Source organism: Dendrobates tinctorius, unplaced genomic scaffold, assembly GCF_039654945.1.
Source record: "Dendrobates tinctorius isolate UK_male_01 unplaced genomic scaffold, ASM3965494v1 ptg000075l, whole genome shotgun sequence".
Lineage (NCBI taxonomy): Eukaryota > Metazoa > Chordata > Amphibia > Anura > Dendrobatidae > Dendrobates > Dendrobates tinctorius.
Window position 1 is genome coordinate 39,347,376 of NW_027361743.1, and position 13,306 is coordinate 39,360,681.

The 13,306-nt window shown below is 43.6% G+C and overlaps 1 protein-coding gene across 6 annotated transcripts in view; it reads left to right on the forward strand.

Annotated features, from left to right (window-relative positions):
- The window catches only part of FRY (FRY microtubule binding protein), a 546,108-nt gene that overhangs the window by 401,623 nt on the left and 131,179 nt on the right, over positions 1-13,306 (forward strand). For all 6 annotated transcript variants that reach the window (XM_073583182.1, XM_073583178.1, XM_073583180.1 and 3 more), the window contains 6 exons: positions 1,401-1,458; positions 1,639-1,730; positions 1,816-1,988; positions 2,999-3,159; positions 7,807-7,917; positions 8,091-8,245. In XM_073583182.1, the coding sequence (XP_073439283.1) occupies positions 1,401-1,458; positions 1,639-1,730; positions 1,816-1,988; positions 2,999-3,159; positions 7,807-7,917; positions 8,091-8,245 (750 nt within the window). The remainder of the gene's footprint in view (positions 1-1,400; positions 1,459-1,638; positions 1,731-1,815; positions 1,989-2,998; positions 3,160-7,806; positions 7,918-8,090; positions 8,246-13,306) is intronic.

Below are 13,306 nucleotides of genomic sequence, written 5' to 3' on the forward strand. Positions count from 1 at the left end.
ACTGTACTCAAATTATATTTATCTACTACATCTTGATCATGCGATTTTCTATTGGTTTACCTTAGGCCTTATAAGAAATCATGGGGTCTACAAGGCTTCATACTGCCATATTGCGCCATTCAGTGTATATGAGGCCTTATGACTAAAGTCTTCCCTTATTCACAAATCCAAGAACTTGATGCTGCAACCCTTAGTTTTAGAAGTCATTGGACTTTGCTGATGATCGGATACTTTGCTGATTTAAAGGGAATCTTTCGCCAGGTTTTTGCTACCCCATCTGAGTGCAGCATGTAGGGACAGAGACTCTCTTTTGATAAAAATCACTGTTTTATGTGCTTAAGATCAACCAGTTCTGTGAATTCTGAGATCTATATAACCCCGCCCATGACACCGATTGGTAGTTTTCTGTGTAAACTGTGCATAGGCAGGAAGCAACAAATCAGAGATGGGAGTGAGGTTATACAGAGCTAATGAATATGGAGGACTACATGTCAGCAGTTTTTGTAGTTCTATAGTGAATCTACTGATATAACAGTGATTTTATCAAACCTGCAGCAAGCAGCCTAGTACGTGACACATCACTGGAATCGGGGTCTGCGTCTCAACATTATGCTGCTCTCAGAATAGGTGGCAAAAACCTGGTGACAGGTTCTATATAGTAGATACTGGGCGCCGGCAAGGACGAACCAGCGTTCAGCCAGTGTAAACATGGAACAGGCTGTGGTACTTGCATGCTCTTTGCAACCTCTTCAAACAGCTGACTGTAGGGGGTATTGATATTTGGGCTCTCAATTTTAAAGGCTGCACAACCCCTCTAATGTATTCTGTTACGTTAAACATGTACCTGCGCTATACTTTTGTAGCATTCCCAGGCCGTGTTCACACACTGGAGAAATGGTCAAGATTTAGATGTGGATTCCATGTCTACATCCTGAAAAATCACTTGGCGGCTGACGGAAAAAATGGGGCAGTTTATACCCCATCCATATGAAATGGATAAATGTGATCTGAATATTTGGGATATTACTTTGCCAAATTCCTGTCATATTCAAGGTCAAAAATAATCACAAACTGTCCTCCCACATGAAAGCACCATGGAAATGAACTGCGCTGCGATAAGAATGTGAGGCATGGTAGTTATTAATATTTGTGACTTGCACGGGATTAGAAGAACGTGGCTGTTTTTTTGTTTTTCTTTGCTTGGTTTTTGGAAACTGCAGCTCTCCTGTGGAAATGGAATGAGTCGCAATACCATGTGCAACCAGCGCACAGCGGGGGGCGCTGTAATTGGAAGAAAGCGTGTTTTAACTAACTCTGTACAACTTGTTTAGTGAAGAGCGGGAAATAGTTTTCTATTATGTGTATGTTTGGTTAAAATGTAAGACATTCCTGTTTTACAGGGAATTGGTTGAAGAACTTCATCCTTTAATGAAAGAAGCCTTGGAACGGAGGCCAGAGGTTAGTCCAAAAAAAACCCAATTAATGCGATAAAAATGCCTTATCCCACGTTTTAGGGCCAGAACGCTAGGACTCATCATTGGAGGTTATAAAAGGCGCGACCCATCTTGTATATTTATGTCAGATCCACATTTATTAAGCTTTTTTTTTTTTTTTTACCAATTCTTATTTTCTTGGCAGAACAAGAAACGGAGAGAGCGACGAGACCTCCTGAGGCTGCAGCTGTTAAGGATATTTGAGTTATTGGCTGATGCGGGCGTCATAAGTGATAAGTAAGTTGTAACGTCTCCATTAATCTATATAAAGTCTCTTTTGGGGTATGCAATATTTTTAATGTTTTTTTTTTTACTTTTTAAGCACTAATGGAGCCTTAGAAAGAGACACCTTAGCTCTTGGTGCATTGTTTTTGGAGTATGTGGATCTTACGCGGATGCTTCTGGAAGCGGAAAATGACAAGGAAGTTGAAATTCTTAAAGATATCCGAGCTCACTTCAGTGCCATGATTGCCAATCTGATCCAGTGTGTGCCAGGTACGGCTGTGGTTTGGAGGATGGGGTTACTCATCGATGCCTTCATTCTGTCCTACAATCAATATGTCTTGTCAAAGCCATCTTGCCAATGAGACTCCAATCTGACATACATCTTTTTCATGATTTCTGTCAATCTACATTGAATATTGACCTAGCTGTGAAAATAGTACTAAAGGGGTTGTCCACTGCTCAAACAACTTTTTCTCAATCCCTCGCCCCCCGCCCCCACAAAAAAAACACTTATACCCACTTCTGATGTTGGCATCATTCCAGCGGTGACGGCACTGGCTCTCCCAGGGATCACATGACATAATTATGTCACACAGTCACTGTGGCCAATCAGCGCTGGTTTCACTTTCCCCGCCTTCGAACAAATCGATACATCCGGAGGAAGTGAGAGCTGCGGCTGCTGTCTCATTTCCTCTGGATCTTAATTAAGGAGAGGAGAGTGAAGCCCGTACTGATTGGCCGCAGGGATTGTTATGTTACGCAAGCCCCAGGGGATCTAGTGCCAACACCGCTGGAATATCACTGCCACCGGAGGTGCTATTATTTTACAAAGGGAAACATCGGGATTCAGAAGGGGTTGATGATATTGTATCATTGTGTACAAATCCAATGTCATTTGATCTTGCTTTCACCCTTTATTTTATTTGTTCCCTACTTCTTACCAAAATACATTTTGTAAATTGGCAAATGTCAGGGGCTATGGAGAAGAATGTCCGTATGACTAGAGGTCAGACTACGCAGGGTTTGTTTGTAGTCCGTTACCATGGAAACACATAGGTCTCTGTAGCAGCTGTAGACTGAAAATGAGATTTCTCATTCAGATTTGCTTACTTTTTTATTTTAGGCGCATTGTAAATTTAAAAAATGTTCCTTCTCCTTTTAAGAAGAGAATGAAAAATGTTGCTGTAATTAAAAATACATTGTTTCATCCATTGTAAGAATGTAACACCTTTGTAAAAGTGTTTTTTTTTGTTTTTTTTTTCATTTTATTCTAATTCTAGTTCACCACCGGAGATTTCTGTTCCCGCAGCAAAGTTTGCGGCACCACCTGTTTATCCTGTTCAGTCAGTGGGCCGGGCCCTTCAGCATTATGTTCACTCCTCTGGACCGTTACAGTGATCGAAATCATCAAATCACAAGATACCAATACTGCGCTCTAAAGGTAAACTCAACGGCGCACCTTCTAAATCTTGTTCCAGTTTCTTTATAGATAAGTATTTACATTTTTTTTATACTAATATTGATGTGCGAATTTTGTCATTTTGTAAAATTCTTCGTTATGTCCATGTATTATATGTGGTTTTCCATAGACGTTCAGATTCGGTATAGGGCTTGGCCCACAAGCCACATTTATTGCTTATCCACGGGATAGGTGATACGGGTAAGAGTGATAGTCCTGCATCGGTGGGTGTGAATTAGGGCTCATTCAGATGTCAGTTTTTCACCTTCGAGTTATGTCCATGTTTTTCACAGATGGACCCCATACCCACTATAGCTTATGAAATTGTTCATAGGTCCAATCTATTTTTGCCGACAAATTGGATTTTTCAAAATCGTGGCGACACATCCGATACTGATCCGAGTGTCTGATTAAAATTGGCAATGCAAGTCTGTGGGTCCGTGAAAAAAATCAGACAGTACGCTGATGATATCCGATCTGAGCTAGAAAAGGAGGAGGTGGAGAAACCTTTTGTGTGTGTATTTTTCATCCTAGCTAAGATGATGACACTTGGGATGACACGAAACATTGATGAAACAAAGACTGTTTTTCTCGTATGTCCGAAAAAAAAGTCTGAGTGCTGGGCCCAGCAAGCTTTATGTGTCTGTCTCCCAGTCGCCAACTTGACTTTTTATTTTTTCTGGACAGTTTATCAAAAAATCCTAGACAGGCAAAAATTTTCAGGCATATTGGAAACCCATAATAAATCATTATGATTAAAAGTGATCCATGTCTACAGCCCATAATTCTGATAAGGAGATATCAGCTGCATTCACTGTGAACGGTAAAATAAGTACAGTAAAAATAATCTGGAATTTTCTTCAGCATCAAAAAAAAATCACGGACGCCCAAAACATTTTTTACGGACAGGGCAAAAAAGTGCCTTATTTTTACGGACTGCCCTGGAATTTCTGGACAGTTGGCCGCCTTGTTGTCTCCTTACGCTCAATAGAGAGTGAATATAGCAATAGTGTGCAACCATCGCTCTTTCAAAAGAGGGATTCAAGACATAGTTAGCCCATTTAACTCCATTATCCAAAGACAACATTAATGGGGATTTGTTAGTTGGCACCACTTTACTACCAACTGTATGGCTAAAGGCACCCATATGAGCAATATGCCCCTTCATATTAGCATTTTGTGAGGGTTTTGTCTCACCATCCAATAATTTCTTCCCGCCTATCTGTCAAATGAAAACCAAAATTGAAGGTATGCTTAAAGGGATTGTCTAGTGAAAGCAAGTTATCAACTATGCACGAGTTAGGTGATAACTAGAGATGAGCCAACCCCAACTGTAAAATTTGAGGTTTGTACCGGTGCTGAACTCACAGCACAACTTCTCCCGGAAGTCCGTTTAAGTGGAGAGAGAGACTCGTTTGTAAACAGCATCTGTGGGGGTAGTTTGCTTTCTTTGGCAGCCCTCCAGCCTACCATTTTACTGCCCTTTTACAACACCAAAGTTTGGGTCCCCATTGACTTCTATGGGGTTTGGATTCAAGTTCGGGTACAGTTCTTTTACCCGAAACTAAATTTGGACAAAAGATTGGTCGAACATGAGGAACCCGAACATCCACGGATTCGCTCATCCCTAGTGGTAACTTGTAGATCTTTGTGGGTCCAACTGCTGGAACCCTCGCTGATCGGCAGAACGGGGAACTTTAACTCCTTTACAACCTATGACGTACGTATACGTCTTATATCGCCTCCTCCTCTTTGATGCGGGTTCCAGCGCTGAGCCTGCATCTTTTCAGGCACATGATTTTATCAGCTGACGTGTCCCTAACAGCCGCGAGTGGAATCTGTCAATCTCAGACAGCAGCATTTAACATGGCCGCTTGAGAAGCGTGTCACTAACCCTGCCCATCAGGACTACTGTCACATTATCGCAGGGCCCCTATGGGTTGGCATGACAACGGGGGGTCTGCAGAAGACCCCTGAGCTTGTCATTGCCGATCTGCTATGGCCAGCGTTCATAGCAGATGATCATTTCTGCTACAAATAGCAAGGCTGCCTCCCTGCTCCTTGTAGCACAAGTGATCACAAGATCACAGCTTCAAGACTATTGAAGTCAGTAAAAAGGGAAAAAAAGTTTTTAAAAATATTTAATATGTATGTATGTATGTGTGTGTGTGTGTGTGTGTATATGTATATATATGTGTGTGTATGTGTGTGTATATATATATATATATATATATATATATATATGTATGTATGTATGTGTGTGTGTATATATATATATATATATATATATATATATATATATATATATATATATATATAATGTGTGTGTATATATACACTCACTGGCCACTTTATTAGGTACACCATGCTAGTAACGGGTTGGACCCCCTTTTGCCTTCAGAACTGCCTCAATTCTTCGTGGCAGAGATTCAACAAGGTGCTGGAAGCATTCCTCAGAGATTTTGGACCATATTGACATGATGGCATCACACAGTTGGCGCAGATTTGTCGGCTGCACATCCCTGATGCGAATCTCCCGTTCCACCACATCCCAAAGATGCTCTATTGGATTGAGATCTGGTGACTGAGGAGGCCATTTGAGTACAGTGAACTCATTGTCATGTTCAAGAAACCAATCTGAGATGATTCGAGCTTTATGACATGGCGCATTATCCTGCTGAAAGTAGCCATCAGATGTTGGGTACATTGTGGTCATAAAGGGATGGACATGGTCAGCAACAATACTCAGGTAGGCTGTGGCGTTGCAACGATGCTCAATTGGTACCAAGGGGCCCAAAGAGTGCCAAGAAAAAATTCCCCACACCATGACACCACCACCACCAGCCTGAACCGTTGATACAAGGCTGGATGGATCCATGCTTTCATGTTGTTTACGCCAAATTCTGACCCTACCATCCGAATGTCGCAGCAGAAATCGAGACTCATCAGACCAGGCAACGTTTTTCCAATCTTCTACTGTCCAATTTCGATGAGCTTGTGCAAATTGTAGCCTCAGTTTCCTGTTCTTAGCTGAGAGGAGTGGTACCCAGTGTGGTCTTCTGCTGCTGTAGCCCATCTGCCTCAAAGTTCGACGCACTGTGCGTTCAGAGATGCTCTTCTGCCTACCTTGGTTGTAACGGGTGGCAATTTGAGTCACTGTTGCCTTTCTATCAGCTCGAACCAGTATGCCCATTCTCCTCTGACCTCTGGCATCAACAAGGCATTTCCGGCCACAGAACTGCCGCTCACTGGATTTTTTTTCTTTTTCGGACCATTCTCTGTAAACCCTAGAGATGGTTGTGCGTGAAAATCCCAGTAGATCAGCAGTTTCTGAAATACTCAGACCAGCCCTTCTGGCACCAACAATCATGCCACGTTCAAAGGCACTCAAATCACCTTTCTTCCCCATACTGATGCTCGGTTTGAACTGCAGGAGATTGTCTTGACCATGTCTACATGCCTAAATGCACTGAGTTGCCGCCATGTGATTGGCTGATTAGAAATTAAGTCTTAACACACAGTTGGACAGGTGTACCTAATAAAGTGGCCAGTGAGTGTATATATATATATATATATATATATATATATATATGTTCAAATCACCCTCCTTTAGCCCCATTCGAAATACAACAGTGAAAAAAATATATATTTGATATCGCTGCATTTCGAAATGCCCTATGTATCAAAATTTAAAAAGGATTAATCCGACCGGTAAACCACGGAATAAGAAAAAAATCAAAATGCCAGAATTATAGTTTCTTGGTCGCAGCAACATTGCAATAAAATGCAATAACGGGCGATCAAAAGATTGTATGTACCTGAAAATGGTGTCGATTAAAAACGTCAGCTCAGCATGCAAAGAATCATCCCTCACCCAGCTCCTGGTCCTGAAACGGGACGCTACTAGTCTCGGAAATGGTGTTTTGTTTTGTTTTTGTTTTTTTTAATACAGAATTTGGATTTTTTCATCTCACCACTTAAATAAAAAACAACCTATACATGTTTGGTATCGGCAAACTCGGAATGACCTGGAGAATCATAATGGCAGATCAGTTTTAGCATTTAGTGAACATAGTAAAAAAAAAAGCACTGTTTTTGCAATTTCACCGCACTTGTATTTTTTTTTTTTTGCCGTTTTCGAAGTACACTATATGATAAAATCAGTGGTGTCATTCAAAAGTAAAACTCATCCTGCAAAAATAAAAACCCTCACCTGGCCGTATTGACAGAAAAATAAAAAAGTTATAGGTCTGGGAAGAAGGGGAGCAAAAAATAAACGCAAAAATGGAAAATCCTAGGGTGGTGAAGGATTGCAGTGGGAGTGCGCATACTCGACATGTGCTTTATTCATTCCCTGTGAGGCTGAGCATAGCGATATGAGGCATAGAGAATCAATGGAGCCGCTGTCTGGTATCCAACCTGCTGCTTTTTTGTGACGGTATGGTGGGAAATTTCCCTGTTCTACCAATCAGTTGTCGGGCATCCGCCATCAACAGGTTATCGCCTATCTTGGGAAGAGGTGACCACTTGCTTTGACAGAGCAACCCCTTTACCTCCACCTTCACTATGATGATGTACGTTAAACAGTTGATTGATAAATTCACCATTTTTGTCTGTGTATCCGGCCAGGCCATGTCCGCTGTTCTTTGCTGTGGTCCAGTCTTTGACAATGTGGGCTTGTCTCCAGATGGCTATCTTTACAAATGGCTGGACAACATCCTGGCCTGTCAGGACATGAGGGTGAGTAATCCTGATCCCGAACATGAGGACTGGCCCTCTCGCTATTATCGGAGTATATGGATATACCGGTACATCATTAGATTGTCTCCTGGGCAGCATGAAGTCATGTCCTTTTGTTTGTTCATGAATTAGAAGGGCACTTGCTGAATTGATTCCCGTTTTTCTGTCTCTAGGTTCACCAGCTTGGCTGTGAAGTGGTAGTGTTGCTACTGGAACTGAACCCTGACCAAATTAATCTTTTTAACTGGGCCATCGATCGCTGCTACACGGGATCCTATCAGCTGGCCTCCGGGTGCTTCAAGGCTATCGCAACGGTTTGTGGAAACAGGTATCACAATATCATGCAGAAAACATTGCATATAATGGATACGTCGCTTCTAGGGATGTGAAACCCCTTACTGGCTGAACATTACTCACAAGGTTATCAACTCTCCCAAGACGTCCAGGAGGCTCATAGAAAAAGTGGAGACTTCCCAGACTCACAGAAAAGTTGGCCGCCTATGACTCCCAGAAAGTTTTCGGTGCCTGACACCACTCTGCTCCCTCATTAGATGATAGGGGCTTATAAGTTCTGGAAGTGGCCATGGCCTTTTATAAGGGGATTGGGCCATCCATAACCGTTTCCAGTAGTCAGTGGTGCACCACTAACCTTTCTGTCCTCTATTATGCTTTACTTACGCGTATATAGCGCTGTAGATATATTATCACTGTCCCCAGTGGGACTCGCTGACTAAATTCCCTATCAGTATGTCCTTGGAGTCTTTGGAAAGCAAATGAAAATTGGCTTAAGTGTGCTGCCATTAATACTACTTTCTTAGCGGTAACAACCAGTGTGGGTTATTTATTGTTGTGTTTTGTTTTTTTTTAATAGCACCAGAATCTTTGCATTGCATGAAGTGCTCCAACTCAGCCTCTACATATATTTGGACTTTTTTGGGGGCTATTTAAATGCATATAAAAAATTTAGAGCTGTGATTAGGCCTTGCCTTCTATAGAGCCAAAGGGTCCGTTCACTGCAACAGCCCTGACTCTAAATATACCATGCAATGGCCCCAATCCCCAGAGTGCATGCCTGTGAAGTATGTCCATAGTCAACATATTTTGTTTTTTTTCCAATGGAATTAATGTTTATAGTAATTGTACAGGTTTCCTTAATCGTGTATCATGGCTAGGATATCCTAAAAGATAAATACCTCCCAACAGGTCCCCATACATTACATTCTCCTGCACACAGTACATTTCCCCATACAGTCTGATGCCCCCCAAACACTGCTCTGCTACATCAGCACACAACCATCCAGCTCTGCTACATCAGCATGCACCCATCCAGCTCTGCTGTAGCAGCATGCACCCAGCCATCTCTGCTACATCAGCGCACAGCCAGCACTGCTGCAACACCCTCTGACGTGTACAACCTGCCGCCTTCTGTGTTTGTGTGTGTGTATAGGAAGGTTGGGAGGTATGTAAAGATGAATTAGTTGCATGTAAAGATAAAGGCAAGATATATATCTTTGTACCGTGTTAGCCAGTTGGTGGAAAAATATCTAGATTTGAGTCCTCAGTGGTTGATACCATATAATGGCTAACTGAAAAGATGGTAATAAATTGCAAGCTTCCGAAACTACTCAGGTCTCTTCATCAGGCATAGAATAACACAAAATGTGAAGAATCACATATTTATACAAAACAGGACACAGAAATAATGCAATAGATAAGACAAGTGACGTGAAGCTGAAGTATCATTATGGGAGAGGGATAAACAGTTGTGGCTATAAAGATTGGAACAGTTCATAGAAAAGGAGTGTGAAAGTTTTTTTGTCCTCTGACAGAGGTATGGTCCATGGTTGTGATGCCCCCACAAGGTCTGAGGAGCAAATTCCTTAGTCGATGTAACATAGTAACATAGCTTTGAAGGCTGAAGGAAGACCTTATGTCCATCTAGTTCAGCCTATTTTTAGTGCAGCTGTTCTACATTGTTGATCCTGGGGAAGGCAAAAAACCCACAGAGTAGAAGCCAATTTTCTCCATAGGGAAAAAAATTCCTTCCCCTAAGCTGGGTCAACCATCTACCTATAATATTTTGTTATTCGTAACCTTCTATATTGTTACTCACAAGAAAAGCATCCATTCCTTTCTTAAATTCATTCAGTGAGTTGGCCATCACCACTTCCTCAGGAAGAGAATTCCAGAGCCTCACTGCTCTTACCGTGAAGAACCCTCTTCTATGCTGGTGCAGAAATTGTCTTTCCTCCAAACGAAGAGACTGCCCCCTTGTTCTTGTCACAGTCCTTGGTACAAACAGTTAATTGGAGAGATCTCTGTATTGCCCTCTGATATACTTGTACATATATATTAGGTCTCCCCTACGTCTTCTCTTTTCTAGAGTAAATAGACCTAATTTTGATAACCTTTCTGGGTATTGTAGTGAACCAACTCCATTTATCATTTTAGTAGCCCGCCTTTGAACCCTTTCAAGTTCAGTAATGTCTTTCTTGAGCACCGGCGTCCAAAATTGCACACAATACTTGATGTAGAAAGATGTAAATCCATGCAGCACATTCATTCCTGCACTGTGTGTCAAAGCTTGTCATAAATTTATACTCCCAGACTCTTCTGTTCTGTGAGATTTGAAGTTACCCTTTAATACCAGTAATTTCATGCCCAGGATGCTGTGATCAGGGATTCAAAAATGTTTGGCCCTTGTTAGATCTATTATTTTTTTGTATTTGTTTGGCAATGATAATTCATCTTTGTTCTAAGTTTTTGCCTTGTCTCCCCTACATAGAGACCCCCAGCTGGGCATTTGGTAGAAATAATTAAGTACACCACACCAGATGTGATGCACCTGTAAGTACCTAATCTAATGTGGTGTACTTAATGTCCAACTGGGGGTCTGTATGTGGGGGAGACAGGGCAAAAACTTAGAACAAGGATGAATTCTCACCGCCATACAATAAAAGAAAAAACTTTGACACACGCAGCAGGAATGAATATGTCGCATGGATTAACATCTTTCTACATCAACTAAAGAATTTGCTCCTCAGACCATTTGGAGGCATAACCATGGAGCAGACCTCAATCACAGGACAATAAAACTTTCACACTCCTTATCTAAGAACTGCTCCAATATTTACAGCCACAACTGTTTCTCCCTCTCCCATACTGATAGTTCTGCTTCACGTCACTTTTCTTACGTATTGCGTTATTCCTGTGTCCTGTTGTGTAAATGTAATAAGGTGCAGGAGAGATATGTGTCACCATGGAGCAGGCAGACCAACAGTAAAAGGGGAGGTTTATTTACAGGGAGAATATCTGGTGAACATATAATATAACAGAGTAAATGCGGTAACCGGTAATATCAGAGACTGAAACAATAACAGAAGTGCAAAACGACAGACAGTTATTCTCTTATGGGGAAGAAACTTATCAGTTCCTGGAGATCTTGCTTGTAGAGATCACTCTTCTCCCACGTAGGCACCCAGGCACCAGGGGCGCTTGATGACGTCTGTCTCTGGGGTCCTGGGTATAGTCCAACTGGCGTATGGGGGGGTTAACGTGAGAGCTCAAGGGGTATGCGGATGGCGGTATTCCCCTGTATGCAAGGTTCTTCCCTCTGCTTCGGAAGCGGCGTTCCCTCACAAGGGTCAGGGGCTCTGCCTGGGACAGACTCTCTTGGCAGGTCAGTGTCACGTTGCGGTATGTTGCATAGTTGCAGGGAAGCGTCTCAGGGTAAGGCAGGGTCTCACTGCAGGGGAGCGTCTTGTCAAGGTGCGCGGTCTGTCGGTGTGACAAAGTCTCTAACAGGAGGGGAGCAACCAGCCCTCCAAGCGGTGCAGTGACAGGCTTCTCGTACCCCGTCTCGTGCTCAGTGCTCACCGCCTGTGCCTGCGGTCCCTCAGTGTTCAGCCGTTGCACCTGTCTCCTCTGCTCTCCTCTGTCAGCGTCCTCTCTGCTCCCGTCCCCGCGCTGCTCTGAGAAAAGCCCGCACTTTTCTCCCTCCCTGTGCTCTGCAGGCTTCCTGGTTCTAGTACAGTCCCCTAAAGCATCCCCCGGGGAACCTAATGCCCTGCTCGATGGTTCTGGGCACGGAGCTAGGAAGGCAACTCTCCCTCGGCTCCTTCGGTGTTTCACCCTCTTACATTCCCCCTCTCTGTGAGCTCGCCATTCCACGGGCGATAGTTTCTGGAGTTTTTGCTGACAATCGTCCAGACCTCGTACAATTTGCTGCCAGATGAATTCGTCCTGATTGTAGCGTCTGGGGGGCACACCTGCCGTTGATCGTTCAGAACGCCTCAGATCAGTGGAGGTTGTGGAATCAGCCACCGGAAAAGTGGAAGTTGGAGCCTCCTCAGTTACTTCCGTCGTTTCAGGCACCAGCCCAGTTTCCGGGACTCCCTGAAGGTGTAGAGGGTCTCCGTTGTCTTCGTCCTCAGGAACGAACACAGGTTCAGCCACCGGGGGCGCCGGGACAGATGGCACCACTGGAGGATCTTGAGACAAACAGGGATGCAGCATATTACGATGTAATGTACGAGTGGGGAGTTCTTCAACTGTTTCAGGCTGAACTTTCTAGATGGGTCCTCACCTACCGAGCTGTCGCTTCACCCTATACGGACTCTTCTCCCACCGACACTCCAATTTGCTGTTAGGGCGCTTCTCTCTGACTAAGACTCGATTCCCTGGTTGTAGGGTTGTCTCCTTCTGGGGAGGGACCTGCGGGTGTTCCAACCCTCGGAGCCGGTTCTGCACCAACCGTTGAATGGTCCGTAGTCGGCGATGATGTTCTCGAACCCAGGAGTCCACCCCTGTCCGTGGGTAGTCCTCCTCGCCAATTCAGTCAGTCCCTTCCCAGGTCGGCCAAAAAACAGCGAATAGGGCGTGAACCCTGTGGTACTGTGTTGACGGTTATTGTATGCTTACACTAATTCGGGGACGGACTCAGTCCAGCGTGCTTTCTGATCTTCAAGTGTCCTCAGCATTTGGATCAGGGTGCAGTTGAATCTCTCACAAGCTCCATTCCCCTGCGGGTGGCAAGGGGTGGTCCGAGACTTATCGATTTTGTACAAGTGATGCAACTCTTCCATCACCTTCCCCAGGAAGCAGGCTCCTTGATCCGAATGGATGCGCTTGGGGCACCCGTATACTTGAATGAAATGTTTACAGATAGCATAGGCCGCAGATTCGTCAGTCTGGTCCTGAGTAGGTGTAACCACAGCAAATTTGTAAAAGTTGTCGATCATTACCAAGCAATGTTCATAGCCCTGGTGCGCTGGGCCAGTTGTCAAGTAGTCTATGGCCAGTAACTCCATGTGGGCTGAGGACCTCACCGTTTCTGTAGGGGCTCGCTGTTCCAGCGGCTTAACTAGTTCACAATTTCGGCACTGCTGAC